Below are 15,163 nucleotides of genomic sequence, written 5' to 3'. Positions count from 1 at the left end.
GTCTTGATGGGTCCCCTCTCCCTGGGCTTGGAATCTCGGAGCTGGAAGAGGCCTCTCCCCAGACCTGGAGGAGAGCTGGGAGCTTTGCAGAGATGCCCAGAGAGCACAGAACCAACTAGAAAAACCCTCTCCCTGCACATCAGCCCAAGGTCTGAGACATCACGCCTGCTCAGGCTCCCACGGGGCCTTCCTAAGCAGCCCCTTTGGTGACGGACTGTTCTATCTCCTCTGCAAGTTCCCACCCAGGAAACCGTGGGGCTGCTTTCCATCTGATACCACATTCCCACTGCTGATCCCAGAAGCCATGGACCCTGGCAGAACTGGGCCCTTTTAGCAAATCAAACTGCAGGAGTGACCACCACCAGCCTCAGGAGCCAGATTCTTACCGTTCTTCAGGGTTTCCTTGAAAACTCCAGCAACAACTTGAAACTGGAAAGTGTAGACGGCGATAAGGACCACTGTGGAATAAGAGACCACGACCATCCGGAAGTACTTCAGGATCCTTCTCCATGAGTTAGAGCGTATCTGCATTCCAGACACAGTTCCTGATGAATGGCGCTATGGGGATTAGAGAGACAGACAGGGCAGGGGCGGCCGAAACCAGAAGGGCCAAGGGGCAGCTTGCAAGGAAGAGCTCCCCGTGCAAAGTCATTTTTTCCAGCAGAAATCCTTGCTGGCTGGAGCCCAAGCTCGTTCACATACGAGGGTCTAGGCAAGTTTTAATGAGACACCGAAGTCAAGTCAGGGGGTGCAGGCCTTTCGTTAAGTTTCCTGCAGAAAAGCAAAGACAAGGGGTCCTCCCAGAGAGGTGGAAGCTGTTGCATTGGGAGTTTTGTCTGTTTCTTGAGCGATCTGGGAGGTATTGGGAATCGATCTCTCCCTCCGTCCGAGTCTCCCGTCCACGCACTATCTCTCTCCACCTGTGTGTCGGAACCGCTCGCGTATCTGGAGCAAAGGTTGATGCGTCCGGTTGTGGATCAGGCTGTGTGGCCTCACTGATAAATGCAACGGGTACCCGGGTCAGAGTCTTAGCTGAGCGACAGTGGGCATGAAGCCTGTGAGCATCACAGCCAGATGATGGGAACAGCGCTGGCCAGAGGCAATCCCGCACGGCAGGGCCACCAGGCGGGTCCAGAAGTCAGAAGGCAGGAGGTGGGGCCAGCCTGGAGCGGGGCCTGGGGATGGGGACGTGGGACAGGGGCTGGGGGCTTGGGGTCCCACCGGGGTCCACCTGGTACCAGGCCACCCAGGACAGAAAGAGGAGGACGTAGACGACCTTGTATGCCACCACTTTGCCGGCGAAGCGGACGGCGAAGAACATGCTGGCGCAGATGCAGATCTGGTACTTGACTCGGAGATCCTTGAGGATGGAGCCCAGAATGCCCACCAGGACGCTGCAGGGCCCTGCGCAGGCGAGAGGCGGGGGGCAGCCAGGGCCGGGCCCCCCAGTTCTGGCTCTCTTGCCCTCTCCTAGTTCCTCCCCAGCTCCTAATGACGGTGCTGATTTCTGGGGCAGCAGCCATAGTGTCCGCTTCTTTGGGGTTTCTCCACTGTTCCCTTCCGACAGGAGCTGGCACAGCCTGCAGGCCAATCTCCTCTGGGAGGGAGGAGCAAGGGGGCTACAGGCATCAGAGGCCAGCTGGAGACGCCCCACTACCTTCTGGCCCTGCCCAGCCGCTGGGGAGGTGTGGGCCCAGGGCTGGGACCCTGGATCCTTGAACCACGAGGGGTCAGAGAGCTTCCTCCAAAGACCCCTACCACCCAGGGGGATGGCTTTTCTCAGGATGGGGGTTGTGGCTCATACCCTCCCTGGGGCCAGAGAGTTCTAGAGCCAAACCCTTGAAGGACAAAGTCCAACATGGAAGAGCCCTCGCCTGATGCCGGGCAGCCCCCTGGACAATGGGCTGTCCTTGCGCCCTGCTCTGCATCTCTGGGCGTGACCCAGGTCACCTGGGACCACTAGCTGTGTGTCCTTTGAGAGTTAATGGTGGGCCAGCTGAAGGCAGGCCAGGAGCAAGGGCCTGGGGGCTCCCTCACTTTGCCCTAAGATTCTGGGATTCCCGGGGGAAATGGTTAACTTCAAAATATGCACATAAATGTTCTGCAAAGGGGCAGGAGGCCGGCCGTCCAGGGTCCTCACCGCTCGCTTCCCCAAGGTCCTCCCTCCAAGCTTCTTCCTTGGCCTCTGCTGGCCTCCACCTCTCCAAGACCTGCAGCCTCAGCAGCAGCCAGAATACCGATGCACAGAGACTCCGCAGTGGAAACAAGCGCTACCTTTATGGCTCACCCGCGGCCTCCCCATGAAACGAACACGAGTTTCCACCCTGGCCACAGGGGCTAGGACTGGAAACAGGCTTCTGTTTCTTTCAGAGCCCTGTTGTCTGGGGTGAGTGAGCCACAGCGGCTGGGTGGAAGGGGGCAGTGGGGGATGGCTGGGACGTGTCCCTCTGCGGCCTGGTGCCCCTGGGCTCACATCACCCGCATGCTTTGGAGATAACGGGGGTCAGAGTGGAGGCGCTCATGCTGTCCACACCCCGCATCTTGCAGAGAAGGACTTTGAAGCCTGGAGTGAAGACAAAGGCACACGGGATCCCCCAGTGCTGGGGGCTGAACCGAGGCAAGCCCCAGGCCCTGCCTCGGAGGCCCCTGTGTCCCACTGTCCCTAGCCTTGTGCTGCGATCTTTTCTGAAATGGAAAATCCCCAGGCCCCATCCCCACCCCAGAGCCCTACCTTTGCACCCAGGTGGAGACACGGCTGCAGGTAGGGTTTGAGGTCCAGGTCGGTGAGGTGCCAGCCCGGGACCCCTGGAAACAGCCCCTCCTGGGAAGCTCGGAGGCCCACCACGAAGATGAGGAGGGCCAGGAGGTTGGCGTAGCCGACCAGGAAGGGTGAGCTTCGCAGGGCCAGGCGGCGGTGGCTCTGGGACCTCCAGATGACACAGGCCCAGAGCAGCAGCACGAAGCCCAGCCAGCTGGTGTAGGAGAGGCGCCACGCCTGTGGGGAAGCAGCGCCGGGGCCAGCTCTTCTCAGAGCACCGCTCGGGGACCAGCGGTTCCGAGCCTTCTTAAAACTTCATTTCCAAATCCAGCGGCCCCCACCAAGAGCCCCCATTGTTAGAGCAGCAAAGCAGGGCTTCCCCTACTCGGCATACACTGATTTGGTCCTTCTCTCAAATCCACTGTAAAAACAGTGGATTTTTGCAACAGCCAAAGCTCCCTTCTGAGCAGGGTAGCTGGAAACTCAGGGTTCCCAGTCCCTCTCCCGATCTCAGAGCCACCATCGGGAGTCCCATCCCAGCACGAGAGGATGGGCAGGGCAGCCCAGCCCTCTTCGGAGACCCTCCACGACCAGTGAGACCTGCTCCTTACAAGAGGTCTTTCCTTCGTTTGTAAGGGTGATGAAAGCCTGGCCATCCCAGCAACAAGGACAAGCAGGAGAAACATCTTACCACACAAAGGCCTCTGTGAAAAGGACACGTGGGCCTCCATCCCAACCCTTCCCGTCCTCAAGTCCCGCTCAGGGTACCCCCAGCTCTCATGGGATCTTTCATCACGGATGCCAAGGGCCTTCCACCTCTCTGAGCTGCATTCCAAGTGCCAGGACCCAAGAATATACAATGGAGAAAAGATAGTCTCTTCAGCAAGTGGTGTCGGGAAAGCTGGCCAGCCTCCCGTAAATCAATGAAATTAGAACACTCCCTCACACCATACACAAAAACTCACAGTGGTTTAAAGACCTAGATATAAGGCATGACACCATAAAACTCCTAGAAGAAACATAAGCAAAAACATTTTCAGCCATAAATCGTAGCAATATTTTCTTAGATCAGTCTCCCAAGGCAAAAGAAATAAAAGCAAAAATAAATAAATGGGACCTAATCAAACTTAAAAGCTTTTGCACAGCAAAGGAAACCATCAACAAAATGAAAAGACAACCAACGGAATGGGAGAAAATATTTGCAAATGATGCAACCAACAAGGGCTTAATTTCCAAACTATACAAACAGTTCATACAACTCAATATCAAGAAAAAAAAAAAAAAAAAAAAAAACTCAATCAAAAAATGGGCAGAAAACCTAAGTAGACATTTCTCCAAAGAAGACATACTGATGGCTGATGGCTGATAGGCACATGAAAAGATGCTCAGCACCACTAATTATTAGCGAAATGCAAATCAAAACTACAATGAGGTGTCACCTCACACCAATCAGAGTGGCCATCATCAAAAAGTCTGCAAATAACAAATGCTGGAGAGGGTGTGGAGAAATGGAAACCCTCCTACATGGTTAGTGGGAACGTAAGTTGGTGCAGCCACTATGGAAAACAGTATGGAGTTTCCTTAAAAGACTAAAAATAGAGCTACCATTTGATCCAGCAATCCCACTCCTGGGCATATATCTGGAAAAGTCAAAAATTCTAATTCAAAAAGATACATGCACCCCAATGTTCATAGCAGCTATGAAATATTTACAATAACCAAGACATGGAAACAACCTAAATGTCCATCAACAGATGAATGGATAAAGAAGATGTGGTGTATATATATGTGTATACACACACACACACATATATATATACACACACACAATGGAATACTACTCAGGCATAAAAAAAATGAAATAATGCCATTTGCAGCAAAATGGATAGACTTAGAGATTATCATACTAAGTGAAGTAAGTCAGACAAAGACAAATATCATATGATAACACTTATATGTGGAATCAAAAAAAATGATACAAATGAATCTATATACAAAACAGAAACAGACTCACAGACATAGAAAACAAATTTGTGGTTACCTAAGGGGAAAGGAAAGTAGGGGAGGAATAAATTAGGAGTTTGGGATTAACAGATTCAAACTACTATATATAAAATAGATAAGCAACAAGGATTCACTGTGTAACACAGGGAACAATATTAAACATCTTGTAATAACCTATAATGGAAAATAATCTGAAATATATATATATATATATATATATATATATATATATATATATATATATATATATATAAAACTGAATCACTTTGCTGTACACCTGAAACTAACACAATATTATAAATCAGCTATACTTCATTTAAAAAAAAATTTCCAAGTGTCAGGACTAAAAATGCATTTTATCTAAACCTGAAGCCTGGCCATCCCCAGGGGCCATGGGATCAGGCAAAACCCAGGTGGAGTCTGGCCACCCAGAGTACCTTGCCCACCCATCAAAGTACCTTAGACCCACCTCCATTGGTTGGTTCTCGGCAGATATTTCCAGAATAAATGAACGAGATGTCCCCACTGCGGCAGCCCAGTGCAGGCTTAGGAACTCCCTCTAAGCAGTCTACGGTATGCCATCATTCAGGAAGCTATTATTAGGTGCCTTCTGTATGCCCAGCCTGTGCTGAGCATTGCAGGGACCACTAAGTGGCATCAGCTCTGTCCTCCAAGGAGTTAAAACCAGGTTGGACAGAGACGGTCCCAGGAACTCGCTGGAGGACCAGATAAGATGGAACGTGGTAGCATGTGTGTCTGTGCTACTCGGAATTCTCGCCTCTTTCCCAGAAGGAGGTGAGGATGGGAGCCGGAAACACGACTGTCCTCACGTCTTCGGGTCATCACGGCCTTGCAAAGAACAGTCTAGAATTCTCAACCCAGGGTGGTTTTGCCCCTCCCCTGCCGGGGGACCTTTGGCAATGTCTAGAGACATTCTGGCATGAGGGGGGGGGGGGGTAGATAACACTGGTATCTAGCGGGTGAAGCCCAGGAACGCTGCTCAACGTCCTGCATCGCACTGGACAGCCTCCAGCAAAGAAGAATCCCGCCCGAAATGCTGCTGGTGCTGAGGTGGAGAGCCCCCCCTCTAGCCCGGATTAAGTTAGGATTAAGTTAAGAGCGTGGGTTTTAAGTCAGCCAGACATGGTTTCATGTGGGCCAGCGACTTAAGCGCTGTGATCCCCTATTTCCTCCTCAGTAAAATGAGCACGACGATTACACCGATTTACGAGGCCCCTTTCATCCTGAGAGGACGGAATGAGGGGCTGCGCGTTCCAGGGCCCTGGGGCTCGGCTCACACGTCCAAAAAGTTGCCGTTCTCACCATTCTGATGAACCTAAAAATTGCCAGATTGGGACAGAGACTCATGCGCTCCACGCCCCCCAGCCTGGGTTTTTCTTGCCCCAAGAACGTCCCCCAAGCAAGTGTGAGGTGTGGTTCGGGTCTCCCACATCCCGTCTGAACTCGACAGCTGTGGCCTGGGTGACTGGCCCAACTCCGGGGTGAGGACTCCCATCTGACTGTCCCCCTGAAGAGCCCTGGCCATTGCCTCCTGCTTCTATGTGGTCTTGGAGGTGAAGGGCTTTGATGCATTGAGACTAGGAGCTGGGACGCTGTGGGGTTTGCAGGCCCTCGTCGGGTCTTTGAGAACATCAGACTCTTTTCCGGCACAAAGAAGGCTGGTGGGCTCAGGCCCGGGCATTGCCCCGGGCCTCCACGCAGAAGGGGGAGACCCTGCCAGCTCCCACCTGTGAGGGGCGTCACCTGGCAAAGGAGGGAGGGGGAACCTCTTGGGGGTTCCTGGACGGGAGGCCAGAGGTCACGGGCTCCATGGCACTCCCAGGACGCCCCAGATGAGCCCGGGCACCGCGAGGCGGAAGCCAGCACAGAGCGCAGTTTTCCGTTAAGTTTCCAGCGACAACGTGTATAAAAGCCACGTGAGACTCCGAGGGACGTGGTGTCCTGCTGTGGTCAGAGTCGTGGTTTCTAAAAGCCTGTTTGGGACCCTGAGTCTCCTCAACGTGCCTTTCCTCGCCTTCCCTCTGGCACCTGAAATTGATCTTCCCTGAGCTTTCGGGCGAATAATCCCAGAGCGTCTGCATTACATCACCCCTCCCCGGCACTCCCACCCTCAGCGCCGACAACCCCCCGCCCACCACAGGCCCCCCGTGTCTGCGCGGTGCTGTTTAAACTCCCGGGCCGCTGCAAGGCCTCACGCATCCATCCCTTCCAGAACCTGTGGCACGCCGCGCGTACAATGAGCGAAACAACTTCTGCTCCTGCGTCCACGCTGCGTCCAGTCTGGTGGCAGAGACGGTAGAGAACCTCACACACACACATGTAAAACGACAGCTATGCTCAGGGCCAAGACAGAGGTACACGGTGGTCAGAGAGGCCAGGGCGGCTTCCAGGGGAAGGAAGGAACGATGGAGGCTCACTGAGCTGGGGTGGGGACGGGAGCCAAAACGAGCCTGAACAACCCTCTGTAGAGGGGGCGTTGCTGAGGAAGGATGCCGGGAAGCTAGAAGACACAAGAGGTCACCCAGGGTCCTGAAGGCCGAGTCGAGCGCCCTGGTCTTTATCCCAAGAGCAATGGGGAGCCATTGAAGGCTGTGGTAGGTGCAGGGCAGCAAGGTTAGATTTACTGGAAAGAGTACCTCCAGCTGCTATGCAGAGAATAGACTAGAGGGGACAGGAGAGCGTGGCAGACCATCGGGGGCATTGCCGAGCCCTGGGAGAGTGGGGACGCTGCGCTGGTGGCCTGAAGGGGCGAATGAGCAAGTCTGGAGTAACTTAGGACAATGCAGAAGCAACTTTTTGGTGCATTCGATACTGGGTTGAGGGAAGGCGAGAACTTGCTTGCAAAGTTTGGATGGACGGAGATACCAGTCCCCTAGGCAGGACATTCTGGAAGCAGACCAGATCAGGGAGACACCCAGAGCCCTGTTTGGGGCAGGTGAGGTCTGAGGGCTTTGAGGACATTCATCCCCTACTTAGCCCACGCTCTTCTCAAGCAGAGAACTACTTATTTCACACCAAAACATATAGACTTCACCCGGGATGTTCCCCCAGCCAGGAATGAACTTCCCATCACCTCCACCTATAGAGACCCAACCCACCCTTCAAGCTGAGCTCTTCCTCCTCTCCACCCGGTGTCCCTGGTTGAGGCGGTGCAGGGAGCCCCAGAGAGGCCCGTCTTCCCAGGACCACAGCCAGCAAGAAGCGCCTCCCTCCCCAGAGAGGGTTCCAGCCCTGCTTCTCCTCGGCCTGCTCTCCAGCAATTCACACGCACACCTTAGCGCCCTGCCTCGGGGGTGGGTTCTGGAGGACAGAAGCCCAGCCTTGTGGTCTCCGTAGCCTCCACAATCCCGCGCCCGCCGGGGGTCAGGCCTGGAGCCGTCACCCTGCCTCCCCTCGGAGCGCTGGCGGGAGAGAGCAGCCGGTGCTTGCGGAAGCCCCGTTCCCCCTTCTCCTCCCGCACAGCCCAGGCCGGGCAAACGGCTCTGTGCAGAAAGCGCTCTGTAAAATGCACCGTGTGCAGGAGTTTCAAGAGACAGAGGCCCGCGGCTTGGCGAGTTTCAGAAAGGAGCGAGAGGGTGATGAACGGCCTCGGCTTGTTACCAGGAGAAGGAACCAGGGGCTCTGTCTGCGTCAAATAAAGTGCGCACATGTATCACCGGCGGGGCTCTGCCAGAGGGAGGCTCCTGAACCCATTGGACGGGAAAGCGCAGCTCCCAGTTTATCCGAGCAGCACACAATCAGGTTCTTCTTTTGGATGAAATGTGAAAGCATTTCACTTCCAAAGTGGGGGGGGGGGTCCCCTGGCCCCGCATGGGGGGCAGGGTCTCAGGTTCACGGCTCCTATGCAGAGAGGAACTTCTGAGAGGCTGCCTCAAGGCATGGACAAACAGGTGTGATTGCTTTTTGTTTTTCAATTGATCCAGAAGATCTATGTTTGAACTTCTCCATCCTGGGCAGCGCTATGAGATAGATCTAAGGCAGTTTTAACCTGACCTGGCTTAGTGGAGGAAGAAATTAGAGTTCATCTGTAGTATATTAACGACACTCCTCTGCTTCCCCTCCTCCTGGAGCTACCTGCAAGATTCAATCCAGGGCGAGCCATGATCATCTTTTATTAACTACACCCTGTGCCCGGAGCACTGGGTTAGGCACGGTGGGGAGAGAAGGAAGAGGGCTCTCGGGGTCTGTAAACAGATGCTGTCACAGAGCTGCCCGTCCCCAAGTCCAGAGGGACAGGCCCGACCCTGAGAAGAGAAACTCAGGAAGGCGCTTGGTCCAGGAGTGACAGGGCAGAGTGGGGAGGTTTGCTTTCACTTCAGGGAACACAGCCGGCTGTTTGCAGATACACATCTGTTCCCGGGGTTCCTTTGGGCCTGGGCACTCGGAGTTGTCATGGGGCTGTGCATAGAAACAGATCCAAGGTAAAGGATGGGCTCGTCCTGCCAAGGTGAACAGGGGTATAATCACCCTGGAGCGAGTGGCGTGGGCAGTTATTGACACAGACTACTTCTTTGAAGATGGACAGCTTCTCATCCGGGCTGGGGAGGCTGGGTTGGTGACCTTGGGCAGGTTATTTGCTCCTGGGAGCCCCACCCGCAGATGAGAGGCACCTGCCGACCAGTCCCCCTTGTGTCAGGAAGCCGTCGCCACGCCTGCCGCCTCAGTATTCCTACCCACGTCTATCACGCGAAGCAACGAATGACACACGGGTGTCAGGCTTCGCCCCGTGCAGAGGGGCTGGCCCCTTGCGTGGTTCCCCTCAGCCAGCAGCACTCCCTACTCGGTGTCTGCAGGCCAAGCCTGGACCTCCGCCTCTGCTGCCCACTGGCGCCATCTTGGTTTGCTGAGCTTGCGATTTTCCTGGTGGTTTAACTCAACTTTGGCACCTTTTTACAGTTAAGACAGAAGCTCCGGGGCTTCCCTGGTGGCGCAGTGCTTAAGAATCCGCCTGCCAATGCAGGGGACACGGATTTGAGCCCTGGTCCGGGAAGATCCCACATGCCGTAAAGCAACTAAGCCCGTGCGCCACAACTACTGAGCCTGCGCTCTAGAGCCCACGAGTCACAAGTACTGAGCCCGCGTGCCTAGAGCCCGTGCTCTGCAACAAGAGAAGCCACCGCAATGAGAAGCCCGTGCACCACAACAAAGAGTAGCCCCCGCTCGCCGCAACTAGAGAAAGCCCATGTGCAGCAACAAAGACTCAACACAGCCAAAAATAAATAAATTAAAAAAAAAAAAGGACAGACGTTCCGGCGTTGCACTGCCTGGGTTTGAATTCCAGTTTTACCACCTAATACGGGTGTAACCTGAGTGGGTGACACTCCTTCCGCCTCAGTTTCCTTGTCTATAGAACAGGGACAAGGATAATGTAAAGCACATGAAACGGCACCGGGCAGGAGGAAACCCTCCGTAACTTCCCTTCTTATCGTAGCTGTTACTGTTACCATGGTGCTGCGCGGGGCTGCTGTAGCGGGTGCCCCTCGGGGTGTCTTACCTGTTCCTCTTCGCCGCCCGAGGTGCACAGCACAGAGCGCAGCTCCTGGGCTTTACCTTTGCTTGGCGACCTCGTGGGGAGCACCTCCCTCCCTTCCCGCTTCTGGAGGAAAACAGGGCTTTTAAATCCCCAGTTATCTGCCGAATCCCACCTATGAGACTGCTGGGTACCTAAGATGCCCTCCCTCCAGGGGAAGAAGCAGCCACGGGGGGTGGGGTGCGGATGTTCAAAACTGAGGCTGGGCCCCCGGAAACCCTGCCTCTGAGGACTCCAGACCATTGGGTAGGAATCCCTTTCCCCAGATCCCCGCTCCACTCAGCCCTTGGGAAAGGGGTGGGGCGGTGAACCACGTGCTTATTTGAAACACCCAAACACTGTTATTTCAGCAGGTAAGCGATACGGAGTGAGAGCTTTCATTCTTTTTGCTGTGGCAAGTTTTCACAATCTGGCGTGTGTTTTGCTCTCCCAGCATATTGCAATTTGGATTCTAAATCTTCATCGGAAGTACTTGATCTGTATTTAGATTTCATAAAGTGTAAAGTGGAAAACATAGATCCACGCACCCAAGTTGTTCCAAACAAACCTTCAAGTTTTCCAATAACCGAGTCAAGTGTTAGTTTTTACATTTTCATTTTAATTAAGTAAAATGAAACACCTGTTCCCCGGTCGCAGGAAGTGCGTTTCAAGTGCTCAAAAGCCACACATGGCTGGTGGCGGCTGGTGGGCTGGATGGTGCCGATAGCGAACATTTCCCCCATCGTCATAGAAGGTTCTGCCTACTGGGCGGCACTGCTCTAGAACAATGCCCTGCGGGGCCCAGTGAAGACGCAGACCCTGGTCAGCAGATGGCGGGGGTCCTGACGAGCTCCCGGCCAGGGCTGTGCTGCAGGCTCACGGACCAGGCTCCGAGTGGCCATGCTCTGGAGACGAGCATGCGTCCCGTCCTGGCCCTGCCTCCTTCTAAAGCAGCCTACCCTCCACGCTCCCCTGGGGCTCCTGACCCTCTGTAAATCAGGGCTGGCAAAACCTCCAAGAATTTCTGTGAGCAAGTCATAAGGTAACAGGGCTCGCTCAGGGACCTGTGCCTCCATCGATGGGCAGCTACAATTTTTTGCAGTCCTTTTGCGCATTAAACTGGAACATGCGTCTTTATAACTTACACCCTCCCACCTTCCTTCTGTCCCCTGGAGCTGAGTGGAGACAAGTTGTCTCGGCCACATGATAGCCCTTCAAACATTCTAAGGCATCTATCACATCTCCTTAATCTTCTCTTCTCCTGCTTTAAACCGTCACACCCCGTCTGTTTAGTTCCATGGGAGGAGAAACCTGGTAAGCAACTATCAGTCATTCACACTCTAGTGAGAATTTGCTCACCTGCTTGCTTTCCTCTGTAGGAGTGGGCAGGCGAATAAATGGTCCCAGCTCTCTGGGGACAACTTTACCCCAGGCTGTGGGGCCCGCTGTGGCAGCAGGAGGACCAGTGTGTAGTAGGACAGCAACAGAATCAGAGGGTTTACAATCTCTGGCCAGTCAAGGCTGGGAGGGAGGTGGAACTTCCAGAACTCTGTGTGGTTGGTCTTGATGAGTGCACTCATCGCCAGCAGCCTGCACGCAGAGAGCCAACTGGGAAGTCGCCAGGTGCTGCCGTGGACCACCACCCCCCCCCCCGCCCCCAGGTCTGGCACCCCTTCCGAGCAGCACCCGCATCTTAGCCTTCTCCACCCCAAGGAGCCCTTTGCCTGGGGGGGTGGATGACCAGACTCGGGGTGAGGGTGGAGATAGAGTAAGGGCATGCCATGGGGCCCTGGCTGCCTTGGAGCAAACCCTGCTTAGACGGCCTTTCCTCCCCAGTGTGCCCCCAGCGCCAACTCCGGGAGTTTCCCTTGTGGGTTCCCACAGCCCCCTGCCCCTGCCCTGCCGTGGGATGGGACTCGTCACGTCGCCCAGCTGCTCACCTGCCTCCCCCGTCGGATGGGGAGAGCCGTCTGCCTCGCCTGTTGCCCTCAGCGCTTGACCCTCGGCTGTCAGCCACCGACCCTTCTGAAGGGCACTGGAAGCCCGTCTATAGGTGGGAAACCTAAGCAAGGCCGCATCTCTCCTGTTTGCTCCTATATTACCCGGGCCAGTACCTGGAATATTATAGGACCTTGATAAGGCTGGTTGAATGAATGAATGACACGACAGCAGGTAGCTCAATGTGGAGGTAGGCGGGGCTTCTCTCTTTCTGGAAGGATGCAATTGTGGGCACAGACCTTAGATTTCCCGCCCCTGTGTGGCCTCCTCCCGAGCTGGCCGTGGCCCTATCCTCGGCCTTCAGGATGCAGAAGCTGGTAGACACTTCTTAGCCTCATTCTCCCTCATGCGGTCAAGAAGGTACCAGTAGAAGAAGGCTTTGCTAGCCCGAAGCCAGTCCTTTTGGGGGACACGAAAATGCAACCCTGGCCGTCTAAAGAGCAGCAACCCCCCCCCACCCCAGGGAGGTTAGGCCCTCCACCATCCATGGTAGGGGGACGATCGGGCCAGTACCTGGTGTAAATGTCGTCAGGCGGCACGAGGTCCTGGAAGAAAGGGAGCTGGTAGAGGTACAGGCCCCCCAGGTGGCCGACAGTGAAGATAGCCGTGAAGACACAGAGGGTGCTGAAGGCCACGGTGCTCAGAGCCCGGCAGCATGCCCCAGGAGCCCAGGCCCAGGAAGGCCCCGGAGAACACGGCCGAGGTCACGGAAGGGGAGACCATCCCTGGGGAGACAGCCCCCACCCACGTGACGGGCAGCACCCCCCGGCCCGGAGTCCCAGCCAGTGCTCCGAGACCCGGCCCCGGAGAAGCCAGCTCTGGAAACAGCCTGCAGGACTGGTCATGACCGCCACATGTCCCAGAGAGAAGGGGGGGCCCTGTAGACACCCAAACTTGGGCTTCCATGGGGTGGCCTGAGCCCTTCCACCTGAACAGCAGCAAGAGCTGATGGGCCATGTCACTCCATCCCTGTTCCACTGAGCCAGCGGCCGCTGTCTCTCCATCTCTCTTCTGCTCCGGGGAACCCACCGTCCAGTTCTCAGCTGGGCCTCTGCGTCCCCTTTCTCTCCGCAGCCGTGGCCTCGTTCCCTGAGGGCCCCCACCCCATCCCAGCCTCCCCGGGGTCCGTCCACCCCATCGGGCAGCCCAGCACTGGCCCTGCCAAGGGGACCTTTCAGTACTTGCTGCGCCCAGGAGAAGGGTCACCAGGACCTTCCATGCGGTGGGTGGGAAGGGTTCCAGGACAGCTTTCAAGCCCGAAGTGAAGGCAGTGACCTTCTGAACCAAGTCTTTGCTTGTCCCCTCGGCCTCCTTGGTCTTCTCGTCACTGACTTCAGAGCTTGAGCGGGGGATGTCATCCTCAAAATCACTCTCATGATCCTGGAGAAGTCAAAGGAAAAGCCAGGAAGAATCCTGATGTCCTTCCCTGCCTGACAGGTGAGCGGCTCTCCTACCCGAAAGGGTCTGGAACGAGCATCCGCAGTGCGAGGGGCCCAGAAGGGGGAGTGACTCGCTGACGGTCACACAGAGAGGTCCAGATCCAGGCAAGAGCCCACGCTACTGGGACGCCAATCTCAGCACTTGACCCGCACTCTTCCTTCGCGTCTTCCTCCACGCCCTTTCATGCTGATAACCCTGACTGTGAGGATAAAGCCTTGCTGAGTTCTGGGAGGACTTCTAGTAAATTCCTGAACCTGAGGGTGGCCTTGGGGACTCTCAAGAGGTGCCATGGAAATTCCCTGGTGACGCAGTGGTTAAGACTCCATGTTCCCAATGCAGGGGGCCCGGGTTCGATCCCTGCTCAGGGAACTAGACCCCGCATGCCACAATGAAGATCCCGCGTGCCGCGACTAAGACCCAGCGCAGCCAAATAAATAAGTAAATATTAAAATAAAAGAGGTACCATGACCTTACAGATCCACCATCCTCCTGGGCCTCTGCTTCCACCCCAAACTGAGGAAGATGAGCCAAAAAGTCTCCCCGGTGCTTCCAGGGACACCTGCACTTAAACCGCCTGTGTGTGTGCCCTGGTGTTTCAGCTGAAAGAATGAATCCCTAATGGTGGGAACTTCAGGCAGTGGTGTGTGGGGAGCTGAGGGAGCCTCGGCAGCCCAGAAAGCGTCCCTCCCCAGCCGCCGCCCTAAGGGCCATGCCGGGGCAGAGTGGGCATTGCCGGCTGCGAAGAGCCCCCGGGGTGGGTGCCCTGCCTCGAGCTCCAGACTCACTTCCAGCGCTATTTACTGAGCAGCTAGTGCAGACCTGGCTTCGTGCAGGTGCTGGGGACACAGAGGTCAGCCAACAAAGCTGCTGCCTGGGAGTAACATCCTCCTGCGAGGGTCAGGGTGCCTATCAGCCCTGAGAAGTGCTGACAAGACCTGCAGGGTTGAGCCTTTTTAACTTTGAGGAACTCCGCATTTCTCTTTTTCTCGTAAGAAGTGCTGAGAAGGCCTGTGGCGTTGACCCTTTTTAACTTTGAGGAACTCGGCATTTCTTTTTCGTGAAGGCCACTCAGCATCTGGTGGGGCACGTGGTCCCACCCGCCTCCTGGCATCCCCTCTCCTACCTACCTTCACGCTGTCCCCCTCTCCCCTGGTCTCGTCCTCTGCGTGGCCCATGGTATCGAAAGGGGAAGGTGCTGTGGTCCCAGGAGACTCTGACAGCTCGTGGCCCAGCCTGGAGGTGACGAGGCCCACAGGGGCCATCCAGATGTATGGAGCCATGAGGCACACGATGTCCGTCGCATCCACCTGGCTGAACCTGAGTGGCGGGGGAAGAGGAGTGTCCAGCCTGGTGCCCTGCCCCCTCCCATCCCCCAGCCCCACCCTTCCCAAGAAGGGCAACTGCCATCCCCCCCACCCTAGGAGGCTTCCCCT

At 55.7% G+C, this 15,163-nt stretch overlaps 1 protein-coding gene across 1 annotated transcript; it reads right to left on the bottom strand.

Moving 5' to 3' along the window:
- Positions 1 to 12,634: 12,634 nt before the first annotated feature.
- LOC132349439 (piezo-type mechanosensitive ion channel component 2-like) lies at positions 12,635 to 14,927 on the bottom strand. The gene is made up of 4 exons (XM_059897819.1): positions 14,858 to 14,927; positions 13,462 to 13,670; positions 12,804 to 12,914; positions 12,635 to 12,689 (listed from the first exon to the last, which is right to left on the bottom strand). Exons 1-4 carry the CDS (start codon positions 14,903 to 14,905, stop codon positions 12,635 to 12,637), a joined length of 423 nt encoding a protein of 140 aa, XP_059753802.1. The 5' UTR covers positions 14,906 to 14,927.
- Positions 14,928 to 15,163: the final 236 nt, after the last annotated feature.

Source organism: Balaenoptera ricei, chromosome 15 (assembly GCF_028023285.1).
Source record: "Balaenoptera ricei isolate mBalRic1 chromosome 15, mBalRic1.hap2, whole genome shotgun sequence".
Classification (NCBI taxonomy): Eukaryota; Metazoa; Chordata; class Mammalia; order Artiodactyla; family Balaenopteridae; genus Balaenoptera; species Balaenoptera ricei.
The sequence above is the reverse complement of the archived record's forward strand: the minus strand, read 5'-3'. Positions and strand labels throughout refer to the sequence as shown.

What these genes read in the sequence shown, in the direction of transcription:
- LOC132349439 (XM_059897819.1), bottom strand. Translation starts at nt 14,905, where the DNA reads ATGGGCCACGCAGAGGACGAGACCAGGGGAGAGGGGGACAGCGTGAAG. An exon ending in GAGAGGGGGACAGCGTGAAG is followed by an intron (nt 13,671 to 14,857) that starts GTAGGTAGGAGA and finishes TGACTTCTCCAG; the next exon opens with GATCATGAGAGTGATTTTGA. An exon ending in CCTGACGACATTTACACCAG is followed by an intron (nt 12,690 to 12,803) that starts GTACTGGCCCGA and finishes GTCCCCCAAAAG; the next exon opens with GACTGGCTTCGGGCTAGCAA.